The sequence below is a fragment of the Halichoeres trimaculatus genome, unplaced genomic scaffold, assembly GCF_033239565.1.
Source record: "Halichoeres trimaculatus isolate MK-OKI-2021-1 unplaced genomic scaffold, fHalTri1.1 fHalTri1_scaffold_2, whole genome shotgun sequence".
Lineage (NCBI taxonomy): Eukaryota > Metazoa > Chordata > Actinopteri > Labriformes > Labridae > Halichoeres > Halichoeres trimaculatus.
In genome coordinates this window covers 10,657,536-10,674,679 of record NW_027437180.1, presented here as the reverse complement: position 1 = coordinate 10,674,679, position 17,144 = coordinate 10,657,536, and the positions used below count along the sequence as shown (strand labels likewise).

The following is a 17,144-nucleotide window of genomic DNA, read 5'->3' as shown; positions in this document are numbered from 1 at the left end:
AGTTGTAATCTCATTCAGTGGATTCAAATTAAGAACTTGTCTTTTCAGTGGTTTTTTGAATGAGTGCAGTATGTGAAAGAGTCTTTCTCCCACTCACTGTTTCACGGCTGCTCTAAAGGCAGAAATGAGGAACCAAAGGAAATCAAAGTGTGAAAACAAATCTGAAGAGAAATCCCACACAACTGCATAATTTCAGGTGCAAGGAAAGCATCTGTTGAGAGGAAGCCTGTGTGGTAAAAAATAGTAAATTTGATCAGTTGTTGAGTTGATTTGTGACTGAACGCTCACCAAGACACTGTTGTTTTCTTGCTGCAGCTCTACAGCTCAGTGGAGTTTGGGAGGAGGTGGCAACTGGTGCACGAGAGGGTGGCTCCAAATCGCTTCTACTGGTGAGTACAGAAATATGATTAATGTGCAGGAAGTTTAGCTTATACTACATTCATGTGAAATTATTCATGAGCCATTCATTGAAATAAAAATAAGTCTTAGTTCTTCACCAAGGTGTAAATTTGTCTTAGGCTCTCTAGATACATAATGAGGACAAAAAACTAACAGATAAAGAAAACAAAACAAAACAAAACAAAAACAAACAAACAAATGAAATAAATAAATAATCAAATGATAAAAATAAATGAATAAAACAATTTAAATTTTTGTCAGGGTTTTTGATGCTTGGGATAAACCTCTTCTTTGACGTGGTTTTAGTGACCAGAGGGGCTCTATAGTGCCTCACAAGGCCCAAATATTATGAAGCCCAAAATGCCAACTTGCCATCTAAATGCTGACTTTCTTGGCTAACAACTACATTGTGCCAACCTTTTGGTCAAAACAGCTCTGATCCCTATTATGCCTAACCATGTACAGTCAATCTGTCTATATACTCAACATGAATAAGCTCATAAATCAGATATTGTTGAGGTAGAGACTTAATCCCTTTCTTTGTACCAGCAGCATGTTGCAGAACGTTATCAAAGGCTCTGATGGAGAGTGCTTGGGTTTTTGAGATAGCCTCTGGTGGCCACTTGAGGAACTGCATTTTTTTAATGTTAAAACAATAGTTACTTTAATTCTAAAGTACATCTAAAATAATGGCAGATAATCAGAGGGTGACTAGAAAAATTGGGCAGAAGAAGCACATGGGGGGGGGGGGGGGGGGGGGGGGGGGGGGGGCATAACAGCATCACATTAGGTGCGAATGGAAAGAGCTGTAGGAAAATGCCATAAAAAAAAAGTTTAAACATAGATCAACTGAGCAAATAATTCAGAGCATAAAGATGAAAAAAGTGAAATAAAGAAAACTTATAAAAATGAAAAACTGTTAAAAGGAGAACAACAATTAGCATGAATTTAAATTAATTATATCTACATTGAAATATGGTTCAAGAGGTACCATTACATTAAAGCAAGTGTACTGTTCTCTTTATGTGTTTTACTTCTATCTTAACATAATAAAACACGTACAAACTAAGAAAAGTGCGTCTAAACTCACAAATACGAGTTATAAAACATGTTGATGATATGTATTACTTACAGCCATTGCTTTCTGAGGGATTTTAGAAAGAGATTGTACTGGATTACGAAGGAGAAACCATACGGATGCAGCATGCGGTTTTTCTCCTACGACAGCCGAACTTTCTACTTCCTATTTTCCGTGTTCAACCTGACTTGACCTGAAAGCATGAAACCTTTAATACAAACAAACAATCTCTCTCAGTTATTCTTAACTTTAACATACATAACACACAAAGGGCAGAACAGCAAGTCTGTAAAATTGAGTGTAAAGCAATGATTTAAAAGCTGTCACTAACTCTGCCAGCCTTATATCCTCGGGAAGGTAGTTTCAAAGGCAAGGGAAAGGCATGGTTACCCTTTAATTTGAGCCTCAACACAACCAGGAGAGCTCCATCCAAGGACCATGAGGTGTCAACATTACTGAGATGTGGCTGGCTGCATTTCTGCTTTGGCTCCAATCCTCCAATCCTGGAGACTGTCAGAGCAACTATCAAACATTCTTTTGGAGACTTTTCTTGGTACAATGAGCAATAGAGGAGTGATACTTCATTTAATATTTCATTTTTTGTGATGCACTCTCCTCTTTAAGGTTTGTTTCTCTGCAGGTTAAAAACTGTAAAATGAGAGTTAAGACATGGAAAATCAAGTAGACATGTTTGCATGGTACAGTTAAAACTGCAGCAGACAAATAATCAAAACAAACAGGAAAAATCGAAAAAGAACTGATGCAACATTTAAGAACAACTCTTTCAAAAGTGTTTGTACTTACAAACCAAAGCCTAAAAAAAGATCTAAATTTCTCAAAATTTAAAAGGTTGATTTTTTTTCTGTTTATTTTTTTTTTATATCAACACTGATGCAATGTTACAACAGAACACTAAGAGAGGCCCATCGTCGGCTGGATTATACTAACTGAGAATTTCATTCCCATAATGATCTCTCCCATTGAAATTTTAGAGTTGAAATTCAGCAGCAAACTGTAACAACTGTTTGACAAAACAAAAAGTCATAAACATATCTTACAAGTTTCTTTTTTGTCTTTTTTATATTTTTTACCCACTGGGAGAAAGAGTTAAGGCTATAAATAATGTGGTACTTATTTTTTACATAGTGAAACTTGAAGGTTGAAACTATCCCTCTGCAAGGGATAGTTTACTTTATGGCTGACTCTAACTGAGGCCTTTGAGAGGAAAAATATTGGGCATGTTTTATTTAAAGGCTATTAGGCCTCCTCTAAACCAGTGTATCAGATCTGATTTTAACCTTAAAGCCAAAAATCCCGATCTGTTTCGACCATCTCCTTTCTAAAAGTCCTTTAACTAAGGAGCTGATGAGCTGGAGAGTTTTTTAAAGACCTCTTTAGGTCAAGTGTCTGACCTGCCTGAGCTCAGTCTGTGGTAGAAAGTTACATTATGTAACCGGCAGCGCAGAGTGCCTTTGAAATCATTTCTGGGTGCAGAGTATTGTTGTCCTTTGAAATGAACTCTTTGAATATTGGAGCTATTGACTGGTTCGCCTTGGCAAAGCTTTTAAAGCAAAAATGTGAAATGATGTGTCTATGTGGGATCGTTACTGTTAGACAAAGAATCCCCAAACATTTAACTGTTCAATTCAACATCATTGTTCCCTGATCCTCTATCTTCTCCACGGACAAATGGTCTTGCTGCTACCACAAAGGAACTGTCTGACTCAGTGGTATAGCATGACTCTATATAGTGACTAACATTTAACAAAAAGCCCCCCCCACCTCGACGAACTGCGGCAGAGCTGTCAGGGTTGTAACAAGCAGGGCAGCCAGGAGTGAAGGGAGCCTGGAGGGCTGATGCTGCAGAAGCTGTCAGAGTTCTATTTTTGGGACACACACACAGTGTGGTAGGTGTGGTACAAGTCCTGGTAATGAGGCTGCAGAGGGAGCTTGTGCCTGCTGTGTGCATGTGTCCACTTAGCCATGTAAAAAATATGAAGATTTGTAAGCTCATTTGGTCAACGTGAGCGGTGCATGCTCACGCAGAGAAGGTCTGTTGTGTAAAGCACAAACTTTTACAGACCGCTCTCTAAATTCCTCCACATTCACTTCTAATCAGTTTGTGAGCTCAGTCAGTGCAGCCGTGAAATGATTTGCATGTGACGTGACAAATTTCTGCAAAAACATCTGGAGCCCGTGCTGTGCTGAAATTTTTGGCAAGCACCTTCTTGTAAGTCCAATTTCTTTCCACCTGTTGTGACTCTAAGTCTTTTTCTGGGACTGGCGCAGCTGTCCAAACCCGTGTCGCTTGTGCACTAACACACGTCTGAGACGCCGCGCTTCGCCTCCCATCAGCGAGCGGTGAAAAGTTTAAACAAACCGTAAAGCTCCTCTAACTCAAAGCGTTATTCTTTGCCTGTCTCACGCTGCTCTCAGGTACCTGAATGGATTATTCAGAGGAAATGGAAATGTGGTTCGGATTAAGTAGGCCATCCTATTCACAGCAGCGTTTCATCTGGGAAATCACCAATACTACCAAAACGTATAATGATGGGAGGCTTTGGTGGTCTCCGACTGTCTCCCTCCGTCTGCTTCTCATCCCCCTACACAGACTTTCTTTCTTCTTCCTCTATTCATGTGTGTGCTACCTGTCGACACCTTCCCCCTTTCTCTTTCTCTCCCCTGTGTCTCTCCATCTCCCTGTTCTCTCCCACTCAGTGTGTGCGCCGTCTTTGCCTCTCCTCTGATCCCCCAGTCTTTTTAATACATATTTAATGCCGTAATGATTATATGCTATTCCATCTGCGAACATCCCTACTGTAGCCAGGAAATCAATGGCTTTTCCTCTCCTAATGATGTCAGGAAACATCTTCCTCCACCCGTCTGCAGGAAAAAGGACCTTCTGGAGGCTCTAAACATTTAAATCGCTCAGTAAACCCGCGGTCCTTTTTCTTCCGCGTGCAGACAAAGACACTGAAACTCCCGCGGCCAGCTCTTGCTGATGTTTACCACAGCTGTCATTGCACTTGACTGAACTTGTCTGTGGCTTTAAATGTGTCTGCCTTTGCTGTGTTCAATCATTCAGGTCAGTCATTAGCCAGGTAGGTGGCATCTGCCCCCATAGGCAAAAGAGCACAAGGGATGTTTCTGAAACACATTTGTCTGCTTTTCAGGTCCAAAATGGGCTTGGACAAAGAGCCGGGCTTAATCCACCTGGAGACCAGCATCTCTGAAGGACGTGAGTAATTGAATTCCAAGTTCAGCTCTCCATTTTCTCATGTCTTTGTACTGTATTGTGAGCATTGTGTTAAAGTAGAGATGAAGTGGGAGTTGTATGGACAACCCTGCAGGGGGTAATGCAGCGGGACAGTGGGAATGGCAGAGTCTGGGGACACACAATGACACTGAAGAGGGAAGTAATGCATACATTAGACTGTCTTTAAAAGCAAGCAATTGAACTCAGTGGCTCTATCGTAGGTTTACGGAGGTATTATTTATCTGCCTGAATGACAGTGAACTGGGACATTGTGGGTTAATATATTGTATTGGACAGAATGGGCCTTCAAAGACTGATGTCAAAAAACCTCAGATTCAACATATCTTTAATTTCTTTTCAGTTTTCTCCAGAAAAAAAGAGGAAGAAGTTAAAAATTATGTCAATAGTTATCTTAACAAGTTTTTCAATTTTTAAAACTGTACATGTGATGTGATGTTGTTTTTTAAATTTGCAAAAGTTGAAAATAAAAATTGTAAAAGTTGAAAAAAGTTGCAAATAATTCAAATAATTTATTAAATTTGAACAAATTTAGTGGAAAAAAAAATGAAATTTAATTTAAAAAAAATCCCCAAATTCCTAACACCCCCCAAAAAATTAATAAATAAATAAAATAAAATAAAATAAAATAAAATAAAATAAAATAGAATAGAATTAATAAAATGAAATAAATAAATAAATACATAAAATAAAATAAAAAATCAACAAGAACAACAAAATATGGCTTTTAAAATGTACATGAAAACATAAATGTAGAACTTCTTGAGGTAAGCCCCAGCTTTATGCAACATGCGATGCCTATTTGGTTTAACAAAGTTTTAACGCATGATTATATTTAGTGTCAGTATTTTATATAATCAATAACATCTACAAAACAAACAAATGAATTAATAACTATATTTGAATAATATTCTTTTTAAAGCTACAAGTTTATTTTTTAACACCGTTTATTATTGAACTCCAGAAAAAAAAACATGTTTCCCAGTTCATGAGTTCCCTGCAAACCGGTAACAGCGATTGCACAAGGCTTGAGTAACACCCACAGACTGATAACTAACAATTAGGATTAGCCAGCCTTCCTTAGCCAAAAAAAAAATGATAGAAAAAATGAATTGAAGTGTGTAAAGAAGAATTGTTGGCATCAGTATTAATGATGGGATTGATAGTTAAGTTTTAGTTTCTCTTCTCTCAGTGCACTCCTCTCACTCACTTCACTTATGGGCACTTTACCCCTCCCCCTTATACCATGCTGCACTATGAGTGTTGCTGTGAGAACGGCACAGAAGATACAAAAAAAAAAAAAAAAATCTCCCAGATCTAAAGTAAAAAGAGTGAGGAGGGAGAGAATCCCCAAAGTCCATCCAGCTTGGCCAACAATATCCAGGTAGCTGATTATTTATAGTGAAAGTAAGGTTAAGTCATCTTCAACTTCAGTATTATTATTTTTCAAAGTGTGATTAGTCTTTCAAGTTTTCATTTTAACAAACTGATTTAATATATACAGTCAAGTTTACAAAAATGTAGTGAATGAATTTAGTAGTTAAGCCTCAAAATGCAGTAATGTTCTTTTAACTGTGCCTTATATTAAAAAAATATATTTTATTGAAAATAAACACGACTGTGCTCTCACAGATTTATAATAATTTCAGTCTGACTGAAGTTAACTGTGGGCGACTGTCCCTTTAATAAGGAGCATCATAAGAATGACTAATCCCTCCTCCTTATGTGATGGCACAGTGTCTGAAGCAGAAAGCTTGAGTCAACAGAGGAGGAACCCAGAGCTTCAGCCAGCTTCCCTAAAGAGCCTGAGCATGTTGAGCTCACTGTGTGGTAGGGATGGTACTCAAAAATATGACCAAAATATGATGCACAGCCAAAAACAGCAACACAACAAGGAACTATAGCACAAGCAAACAATAATAATAAAAAAAAAACAGCAACACAGCCTTCATGGACTGCTACACATCAACATGACAACACAACAATGAAGTTTAACAACAAAAGAAACTTTAATCATGAAGTAAACTTGAATGGAACAACAATGATGTGAACAGGCTTCATACATCAGTGAGAATGCAATTGATGACAGTGGGTTTTTAAACATGTAGAAAAGTGATGACAGTTTAAACCTTTTTTTTTTTTATCTTAAAGGCTCTTTGGGGACTTCAAAAGCATCTTTAACAGCCTTACTATACAAACCAACCTGTTCATAGTCAATAATTTGAACTAAGATAATCAGCGCAAAAAATTGGTTATTTGTGAATATTTCTCAGTATCTGTGGTCAGGTCTGATTTTCCTGAGAGACCATTAAAGCGACTGTGAGGATCTGTTTTGATTGGATTACAGTGACACCTTTTGCCCAGAGTCGCGCACACTGTCCTGAAGATGTGACTATTAACAGGGCATGTGCTTGTTTTGGAAATGAATGAAGATTAAATCTTCTTTTTAATTCTACTTTTCTTTGTTTTAGACAACTTTTTACCTAATACAACACAATGATGTAATGTATATATCAGCAGTTGTGTAGCGCTGTTGTTTGTAACATGACAACAAGCATGTATTGTCAGTTTGCACCATGGTTTAATAGCCCGGTACATTTAGCACTACTCTCAGCCCAGTGCTCTATGTGCTCATTACATGTGACGTTAGTGACTCGTGGTCATGTCCTGCCTGTCATCTACCAAGCAGAGCTAACATAACCTCACTCTTTGTTTTATTGAAGACAAGGTAAGGTATTTATTCGTCCAGTCACATATCACTGTTGTTTAAAACATGACAACAAGCAAACATTGTAAGTTTGTACTGTGTGTCAGCAGCCGGCTAAGTGTGGAGCTACTAGCAGACCAGTGCTACGACGTATCCTTAGGCTAACTTGACAACAAGTTAACTGTCAGTTTTAAGAAACCGTCTATATGTAGCACTACTGACAGCCTGATGCTCTAAGACCTGTCTATAATGTGTAATGTTAGTGAATCCTGGTTATGTCCTGCCAGTCATCTACTAAGCAGCTAACATAACCTCACTCTTCATTTTAGACTCTCAAGTTGGAACAGACCACTGCAGAATAACTGCTGACTGTGGGTTGGAATGAACATTAGCACAAACAGTTTAGCCTCTGTGTTAGCCTTTAGCTCGGGCTGTATCACTCTCCTGTTTATCTTTCTTCTGCTCTTCTGTACTTTTTCTGTCCGTCAGTTAGGCTCCACCGTGACTACAAAACTAATCACAAAAATTGTTTTCAGAAAAACACAGAATTCTCTTCTCACTGCTAAACTTCATGGTGTGGTGTTATTTAAAGAGGCTTCAACAGGCAGTAAAATAATTTGGTACTGCCTAATTAAATAATGATAAATAACCCATTTTGATTTTGATAATCTCATTTTAAAGTGTGTATTAAAAATCCTCACACAGCCCCTTTAGTTCATTTACAGCACACAGACCTAAAGTCCCTTTGATGGCAATATGCCAGCCGGCAAGGTAAAATGGAGCTATATAAATTTACTGCAAATAAATATATTACCTCCGCACTTTACATCCTGTTTTTTTTTTTTGTTTTTTTTGTTTTTTTTACCCAAACAAATGGTACTGTTAAAGGGACATACCCCTTTTTTATTCTTTTGCTTCCAAAACAAGAGTCACAGCAGGTGATGGTGCTCTTGGGAAACAGATTCTTTATCCTGACAGACAGTCCCCACAGTGCCTTTAGAAAGAAAAAAAAAAAAAAACACATTAAAAAAAAAAAAATGCTTAAACCTGAGTAACTTGTTGATTAATTTCTCATCACAAAGTCTAAAGATGTCAATTAAAATGGTTGTTTTGTTTGACTGCTCTAAATAGAACACAGCTCTAGATTAAAGTAAAACCACATACTTCTAAGAATCAAAGATGTACCTCCACATGAAAGCTGCATCACAAGAGCAGTATACAATAGCAACAGTGTTTTCATGTCCATCCAAAAAGCCTTGAAAGTATCACTGCCAGCGCTCACTGAGGCCAACATAATAGGAAAGCCAATAATACAAACACACATAGTAAACATCAGTCGTGTCAGATGTTACAGTCACACAGCCAGAGACCATCACTATTGATCATGTGTACGTGGAGGCAGCCGACACATATTTGGCAGGAGCTAACATGTGGAGACAGGCTCCCTCCTGGCTCTGGGATTGAAGGCAAAGAAAGCAATTGGCCTTTCTGGTCATCTGTCTTCCCCTCCGTCCAGCTCCTCCCTCACACGGCTCGCTTTATTGACACGAGTAATGTAGGAAGCCAGGAGAGGCCGCTTGGCTCAGGGTGAAGGCTGCCTTTCTTCATCGGCTAATACCATTGCTGATGCCACTGCTTGACGTGTGTGTGTCTGTGTGTGTTTGTGTGTGTGTGTGTGTGTGTGTGTGTGGGAGCAGAGGCGCTGTATGTCACCTGCAAGCTGCAGAACTGCACGGATGCCAACAAGGGCAAACCATTCCCAGGCTACATTGACCCCAATTCTCTGGTGGTGCAAGATGAGTATGTGTTTGTCCAGGTAGGTAATTGTCCAGTTTTCTCAGTGAAAAGCATTACAGCAGAGTGTGTGAGGCACCAACTGTGAGGATTTTATAAGATATATTTCAAGGTCACTCTGAGAGAAAGAGGCTATTAGTGCAGCGTTCAGAGCTTTTATGCTACTGGAGAATGTTCTGTTTTTGAATTTGTCTCAAAAATGTTTCTTTACTCAATGATATTATCCCCTTAAGGTGTCATCGGCGGGGCGGCCAATCTACTATGTGTCTGCTAAAAGAGATGTCTTCACACCTATGAAGCTGCCCAAGTACACCCTGCCAAAGGTAACAGGATTGCTACACTGAAAAATATAACAAGTTGACCTTTCTCAAAAAAAGTTTGAAAACTTGTTGCCTCAAAAAAATTAAGTTACGCTGACTTAAATATAACAAGTAAATACAATTAGATTAGTTCAAGTATGCATTTTCAGTTCATGCAACTTAGGTAGTGCTTCCTAATAACTCAGTTTTATTGTTTTGCACTCTAAAACGTATAGGCTCAACTAATTTAAATCTGTGTAACATTTTACACTAAATAACAGTGAGCAAATCTAATGGCTGTGAAATCATTACATTTGCCTTATGAAGAAATGTAATAGGAAATTGAAGCAGATCAAAACAACTTAATGAAATAACATTTTAAAGTACAACTGGATCTCATACCCACAGCGTTCCCTGCGAGACCCTGCTGTTCATTGAAATATTGTTCTCCAGGGGGCACAGGTTGTCTGTGCACCACGGCACTGACTAGTGGTCTGTGCTCCATGGCACAGGGCCTTGTATGTGTTAGCTAATGCAAACTAGGCTAGACTAGGCCTTTTTGGCCAAATATGGAATTTGGTGCTTAAGGAATTATTTATGTATTATTTTTTTTAAGTTATCTTTAAATCATCACTAGAAAAATGTTTAAAGCACAAACAGCTGATCCATGCCACGAGGGGCACAGACAGCCGGTCCATGCTGTGACGTACAGCCTAAGTGTCTGTGCCATGTGGAGCACAGACAGCCTGAGCCACTGCGTTACCTCCTCACTCAGTAACAAAATGCAGTTAAAGAAAAAAAAGCTTTGTTAAAACCATTTTCTAAAGTATAAAGGAGCAGTTTTTTTAAGTGTGGCTACAGAGAATATTTCATTGTAAAGTGCAGAAACTTTAGGTTGGTCTGACTATTTTAAGCTGGATTGAAATCATGTAATGATTTGAAATGAATCAAATTCCAAATCAATGCTATATTGAGTCATTTATTTTTTTACTAGTCCAGCTTAAAACAGTTATTTAAAAAAAAACTTGAATTACTTTTTGTGTAAGTTGGACATTATTTATTTATTTATTTATTTATTTATTTATGTATATATTTATTTATTTTTTCATTGTATCTGGATTTTCCTCCATCTGATCAAATAAAAACATCTTGTTGATAACTGTATTTTTCTATATTGACCCAGCTCAGAAAAACAAGTCATTTTTTCAACTTTTAGTTAGCATTCCTTGTTTAAAATGAATATTGATAACATTTTGATGAAAGTGAGCTGGATTCACTCAATCTATATATATATATATATATATATATATATATATATATATATATATATATATATATATATATATATATATATATATAAATCAAAGTCAATGTTGTGTTATACAGTGTACTTTAAAGAGTAGCATTGACATAAACAGACACTTCAGACACAGTGAAATAAAATAGAAGTTTGATGCGTCTTTGCAGAGCTGGGATGAGGAGGAGGGTGTCTGCATTCAGAGTGGTTTGGTTGTTTGCTTCCAGCTCTGTTTGGTATGCTGGATAAAGTTGCAGCAGAGCGCGCCCATTCAGGGCTGGCTCTGCGTGACACTCTCTTTGTTATTTATGGGCAAATCAAGGCCAAAAGTAACTCTCGCAGTGATTCCTGAATTGTTATTCCGTGTCGCTCTGTGTGCACACGGCCTCGCTTGTCACGTCCCCATTGACAATTAAACATGTTTTATTCAATCAAGCCCCAGGCGCCCTGGTTGCTGTCGGCTCACTGCAAGGTGTTACTGGCACAGTCAGAGGTAGATGAAGCACACAAGTGAACAGCACGGCCTCAGCTGCATAATCCCCGTCCTCTAAGCCTGACACAGCCACAATGACTGTAGTATCCTCTTGGTTAAAATACCTGAATACAGATTTTTAAGTACCACTGATTGCTAGATATGATTGAAAACAGCAGGAGTGTAAAAACAATCTAAGAAGTTGGCTTATATCTATTAGATACATAAGAGGCAATGATGAGGAGTCAATCAAAACATTAGAAATGTCAGCTACAAATTAGAAGAAACAATGATGAAGCATTAAAAGGTTTTTTTTTTTGTTGTTGTTGTTGTTGTTGTTAAAACCATTGCAAAAAATATTTTTGCCTGGTTTTGGACGAGAAATTTCTCACTGATAAGAGCCTTTTTGTTCTTTTTTAAAGAAAATCTTTGCTGTTGCTAAATTCAGGCATGCACTCTCCCTTTTTTGTCAACATCATGTGCAATGAAATATTAACAGTCATTTGTCTCGTTGCCATTTAAAAAAAAAAAAAATCTGTGTGCAGCTGCAGAAACAAGCAAGTTTATTTTATTTTATTTTTTTTCAGAACAATGAAACGGTTATTATAACAGTGTTCCTCAGGCCTTTCCAAACACAAACGACAGCCCTTGAAAACATTAAGAAAACTTTTACCAAGGTTGCGAGGAGAGCTCTTCTTTGTTGCTTTTATAAAGTGTGTGTTTATGTCTTTTGACTCGGAATGTGTTGCAGTGATGCTTGGATGAAGCTCAAAGCTTTGAAGCTCCAAACTCAGGGAATACAATGACATCTGGTGGCTTTTGAAACTTTTATCAGACCTCGTAATTACTGAGGCTCCACTAAACCGGGCTGATAGACACAGTTTTGGTCCAAGATCAGAACAATAAAAGTCTAAAGCATCTTCCAATTTTTTTTTTTTTTTTTAATTATTTTTCTTCCATGGATCTGCATCTAATATTCATATTTAGTGTGTTATGTTTCTGTTGCAGAAGCTTGCATCATCCCAAAGTCCTAATGTTTATTATATTCTGCAGAGATAAAACATTGATGAGTGCATTTGGCTGTGTGAGAACGCTTCAGGGCTTAAATTTAAGAATCGTGATTGATAATTCTGTGACTGTGCAGACTATGATAGTGATTTTGAACAGATATATGAATTTTTAACACAGATTTTTTTTTCAAACATCAAGAAGCAACAAAATTATTTAACTAAAACAAAAACAACCAGGGTCAGATTCATAACCCCTCTGATGCTTACAGTCACCTGTGTTTCCTTTCTGCTGGATCACACTGTGCAGCAGTTTGTAAGTCTCTTACACGTCTCCTGAAGATGCTTCCTGCTGGAAAACAAAGCCACAACCAACAGACCCTTCTTTCTTCATTGTTAAACCTTCAACCTTGTGGAGATTCCCAGTTCCAGACTGGGCACTGAAGCATCCACAGCATGATACACCCACCACTGTGCAAAACTTTGGGGCTATGATCTTTGGGTTATACCCATCTCTCTTTCCTTCTTTTTCCAGACACAAGCAGAATTTCTATGGCTTTCCAAAGAGCTCTAGCTTGGTCTCCACTGACCAAAGATCACTTTACTTCCAGTCTGCAGAATCCACCTCTAGAATGTCCTTAAGCGTGCTGGCTTGAAGGTGTCTTTCTCTCTTCTGTAGAAGTAGACCTTTTCTTGGCTTGCCTCCTCCACAGCAGTCCATCCTGTGACGTCAGGGTCTTCTTTCACACTTTGACAATTCCTGACTCGGCAAAGTCAGAATCAGAATACTTAGTTGAAATTTCATTTCAGTTACATCCCTTCCAAGACATATAAGAAACATACTGTGACATAGGAATGCTGCTAGCGTGCTCAGCGCCCCTTCATAAAACAAAAACATTTGGAGAAGAGAGCAAAAAAAGGTCAATTCCAGACTATTCCTGAACAGGGGGCGTAGTTTGAGATTAAGAAAGTTGTGAACTCATGTTCATTTTTCCAAGCTCTCTTTAGGAGTACACAACTACCTCTCTAGTGTTCTTCCCAGAGTCACGTTTAAAATCTTTTACTTCCTTGCATTTCTTGAGAGAACTTCTTGCTGCTCTTCTTGATCCTTGGAAACAAAGCTGTGAAAACTTTGTATGTGTTTCTACTGCCTTTTAGGCATCAACAGTTCTTTTTATCAAGACTAAAATGAGTTTTTTTTGTTGTTTTAAGCAAGATGCTTCCAGCTCCAGTGACAGCTCAAAGCCTGAGCTGAGGTTTTTATTCTGTGTACTGTAAAGTGAAGGACAACCCTCAGTTTGAATTGGATTGATTGACTGATTTCAAGCTGTAAGCGTTGCTAAGATAACACATGATTAAAGCACTACAGTGGTTTGTGCTTTGGCTCGACAAAAAGATAGTTCTTGAGAGAGCTGATGATTTTGACCTCGGTAGTTTATGGTTTTTGTGAAAGAATTTTCTTTCTGTGTGCAAAGTAAAATGTTGGATTTTTTTGAAAAGCTGTTAAAAATCCAATGATTAGTTTTATAAGCTCTTGGGAAATTTCTGAAAATACTTACAAGTTCATAAGAGAAATTATCGTTTTGACCTTAACTGTACTACTTGAAACTAAATAATGACATGGCTAATGTACAGTGAACCAGTTTGTCTTTTTTTACACAAACTTTGTTTTAATTTTTGGTAAAAAAAAAAAAATAAATAAATAAAAATCTCTGACCTGTAAGAAATAATTTATTGACTCAACTCACTCAAGTCATCATATTGCTTTGACTGAGTTGGGTTAATTCAACATGAAGTGTCACATGATTTGAACTAAGAAAAAAAATAAAAAAAAAGGTCAAGAGAACTACAAAAGATGTTGACTGAACTTTATTTATCGAGTTTTTACACTAAAGTGATTTTTGTAACCATGAGTGAGGAGGGAACACAGTGGATGTAAGACCATGCTGTACATTGAGATGCTGCACAGAGACCGCAGGCTGTCTGTGTTCCAAATGGCACAGACTAGCTGTTTATGCTCTATGGCAATGGTTTGCAGTCTTGGTCTGGCCTAATCCGAATGCATGAACACATATAATTTACCAGCATAAACTCTAAACTCTTAACTCAAAAAGAAAATAGACCCATGCCCAGTGGAGCACAGATAGCCTGTCTGCACCGTGTGGAGCAGACAGCTGGTCCATGCAGCAGAGCACAGACTTCCTCTGCCCCCCTGAAGTGTAGCGTACATAGACTGCAAAATAAATAAATAAATAAAAATGACGTCATCTTGCTTGGCTTGAAGTGTGATCCCCCCAGGTGGCTGGCTATAGTATAGTAGACATGTTTTATAGAATAGGTAAAAAAAAATCAAAAAGTTCATGTTTCTAACATTCGATTATTGTGGTGATTTAAAGATATTGTTGGGCTGCCTTGTATCCAGGTCCTTTTTTTCTGAAAAAAAAAAAAATCATTTTTATTAGTTATGACTTCAAAACCATGCAGTGGCAAATGGTGGTCTACGCTGGTCTTATATCCACTGTGTTTCCTCCTCACTCGCGGTTGATTTACGTGGACATGGATTTTTAAGTTCAAATGTATTTTGTAGTTGAGATGATGCCAACCTATAATTAAGAGTTGTCACAACAACTTTGGTAATACTTTGTCAAGCTAGATTAAAAATATATGTTAGAACAACAAATGTGAATGACCCCACCCCACCCAAAAAAAAAAAAAAAAGTCTGGTTAGTCACATTACTTCATTTTCAATACATGCTCTATGGGTTTGTATTGAAGCAGAGGTGTTCATCAAAGTAAGCTTTTCAGCTTTTGTATAATGTGGAGGAAACTATACCATGATAAACAAGCAGTGAGCTCTTGAGCTGTGTACACATAAATTATCATATTGTCAAACTGTCATATGGACAGAAGTATGTATTCATATATTCATCTTTTCTGAGCAGTACATATATATGATACTTAAAAGAGAATGAATTAAAGCAAGGTGAGAAAGAGGCCCACAGAGCTTGCACATGAAACAACAATAGGATAAAAGGGAGCAGAAACTGCTACTGTAACATTTCAGAGTTGTTATATGGATCACTTTCATCCCTTGATGTTTGCCGTTGCCTCTCTGCCAGGACCTGCATGTGATCAGTACGGATGAAAACCGGGTGGTCGCTGCAGTGCAGGAGTGGAACCAGAATGAAACCTACAACCTGTACGTGTCGGACACATCGGGGGTCTACTACACCCTGGCTCTGGAGAACGTGGTCAGCAGCATGGGCCCGGAGGGAAACGTCATGGTGGATCTCTATGAGGTAAATAAAAGGGATTAAATAAAAACAGAGATCCTGCGAATGTCTTTCAACCCTGCGATATTCATTTCAACCACTTTCTTTATTCTGAGCTGTACCAAATAAAGCCCCCCCGTCCCTTGATGAGTGCCCAGCCAGCAACTTTATTATAACACTGATCAATATTTCAGAGCTCGGAGGCAGAGATGATGGAACATACTTGTTTTGTCATTTTGGAAAGGAAGCCAGCTGCTGTAGGCCTACAGTCTTCAGAGCACATTGTGTGAATACGAAGCAGCTCCAAAGCGCTGACATCAACAAAAAAATAAAAAAAAAAAAAAAAAAAAGAAGAAGAAGAAGAAGAAGGAGATTGTGCCAGGGATATAGATTTTTGAGAGGTTGAGATTATGTCTTTCTTTTTTATGTGTAACCGCAGACATTAGACCACAAAATGCACTCAATTCAAAAAGAAACAAGAAGTGTGTTTGAAGCTTTTATTGGAAGCAAAGCGGGAATAAAACTTTATCTGTAAATCAAATGATTTAGCTGCTGATGATGCTGCTCGTGTTTCGCCTTGGCGTCGGCGACTGGAATCAAATCCACTGTCTTGATTGAGGTCGCCACCCAAAACGTCGGATATGCTAAATCTCTTCTCCAAGGGAGATTGAAGTATCTCTGAATTACTAAAGTGGAGTTTCATTGCCTGATGCGGCTGTCACTGACTCATGAGCTATTCCTCCGGGCCTCCAACAAGGAGTCAGATTCATTTAAGACGCACATTGATTACTCAAAAGTCCCACGGGTAGTCGATCATTCCCCACTTTGTTTGTTGCTGCGTTCTGAATACAGAAGAGGTTAGCGTGTGTGGCTGTGTCAGGGCATGTGATTTACTTTGCAGCATGCGTTCATGCTCTGCAACGTGACTTCAAGGTATGGAGCTGCTGATTATCTCAAGGACTCAAGAAGCCAGCCTCTGATTTCCATTCCTCGTCTTTCTAATCTCCCAGGTCGCAGGAATAAAAGGGATGTTCCTTGCCAACAAGAAGACGGACAACCAAGTAAAGACGCACATTACCTACAACAGAGGCAGAGACTGGAGGTTACTACAGGCCCCGAGCAAAGACCTGAGGGGCAACAATGTTCACTGCGTGCTGGTGAGTGCCTGGCTCCATGTGAGTGTGCGGAGCTCGTACGTGTTTTTCTGTTTGTGTGCTTCCATCAAAGAGAGGCCTTGACAGGAGTTGACTGATCCCAGCAGCAACGAGAGGCCGCGCTCAAAAAGAGCAGCGCCCGTCAAAGCTGAGTGCTCCGAGGCTGCTGAGCTGAAAGGTCAGCCATTTTGATTCAGTCCAATAAGCCGACCCCCCATTTAAGAAACACAGGGAGAAAGAAGTGTCAGGCAGAGAGGCAGACCAGTCTTTTTTCATCTGTCTTTCCTCCTGAAAGCATCTGAAAGCTGAGTGCCTCCCATACTGGAGTTGTTTTTTCCACTCCAGCTCCAAAGTTGGAGCGAATGAAGCAAAGAATCAAAGAGAGTAACTG

The 17,144-nt window shown here is 38.6% G+C and overlaps 1 protein-coding gene across 6 annotated transcripts in view; it reads left to right on the top strand.

The window, feature by feature from the left end:
* Positions 1-17,144, top strand: part of sorcs1 (sortilin-related VPS10 domain containing receptor 1) — a 344,624-nt gene that overhangs the window by 254,828 nt on the left and 72,652 nt on the right. For all 6 annotated transcript variants that reach the window (XR_012599518.1, XM_074686239.1, XM_074686234.1 and 3 more), the window contains exons 5-10: positions 316-389; positions 4,651-4,715; positions 9,156-9,274; positions 9,486-9,575; positions 15,447-15,626; positions 16,610-16,756. Coding sequence is in view for 5 of the 6 variants with exons in the window: in XM_074686239.1 (XP_074542340.1) it covers positions 316-389; positions 4,651-4,715; positions 9,156-9,274; positions 9,486-9,575; positions 15,447-15,626; positions 16,610-16,756 (675 nt within the window). In the remaining variant the exon portion in view is untranslated. The remainder of the gene's footprint in view (positions 1-315; positions 390-4,650; positions 4,716-9,155; positions 9,275-9,485; positions 9,576-15,446; positions 15,627-16,609; positions 16,757-17,144) is intronic.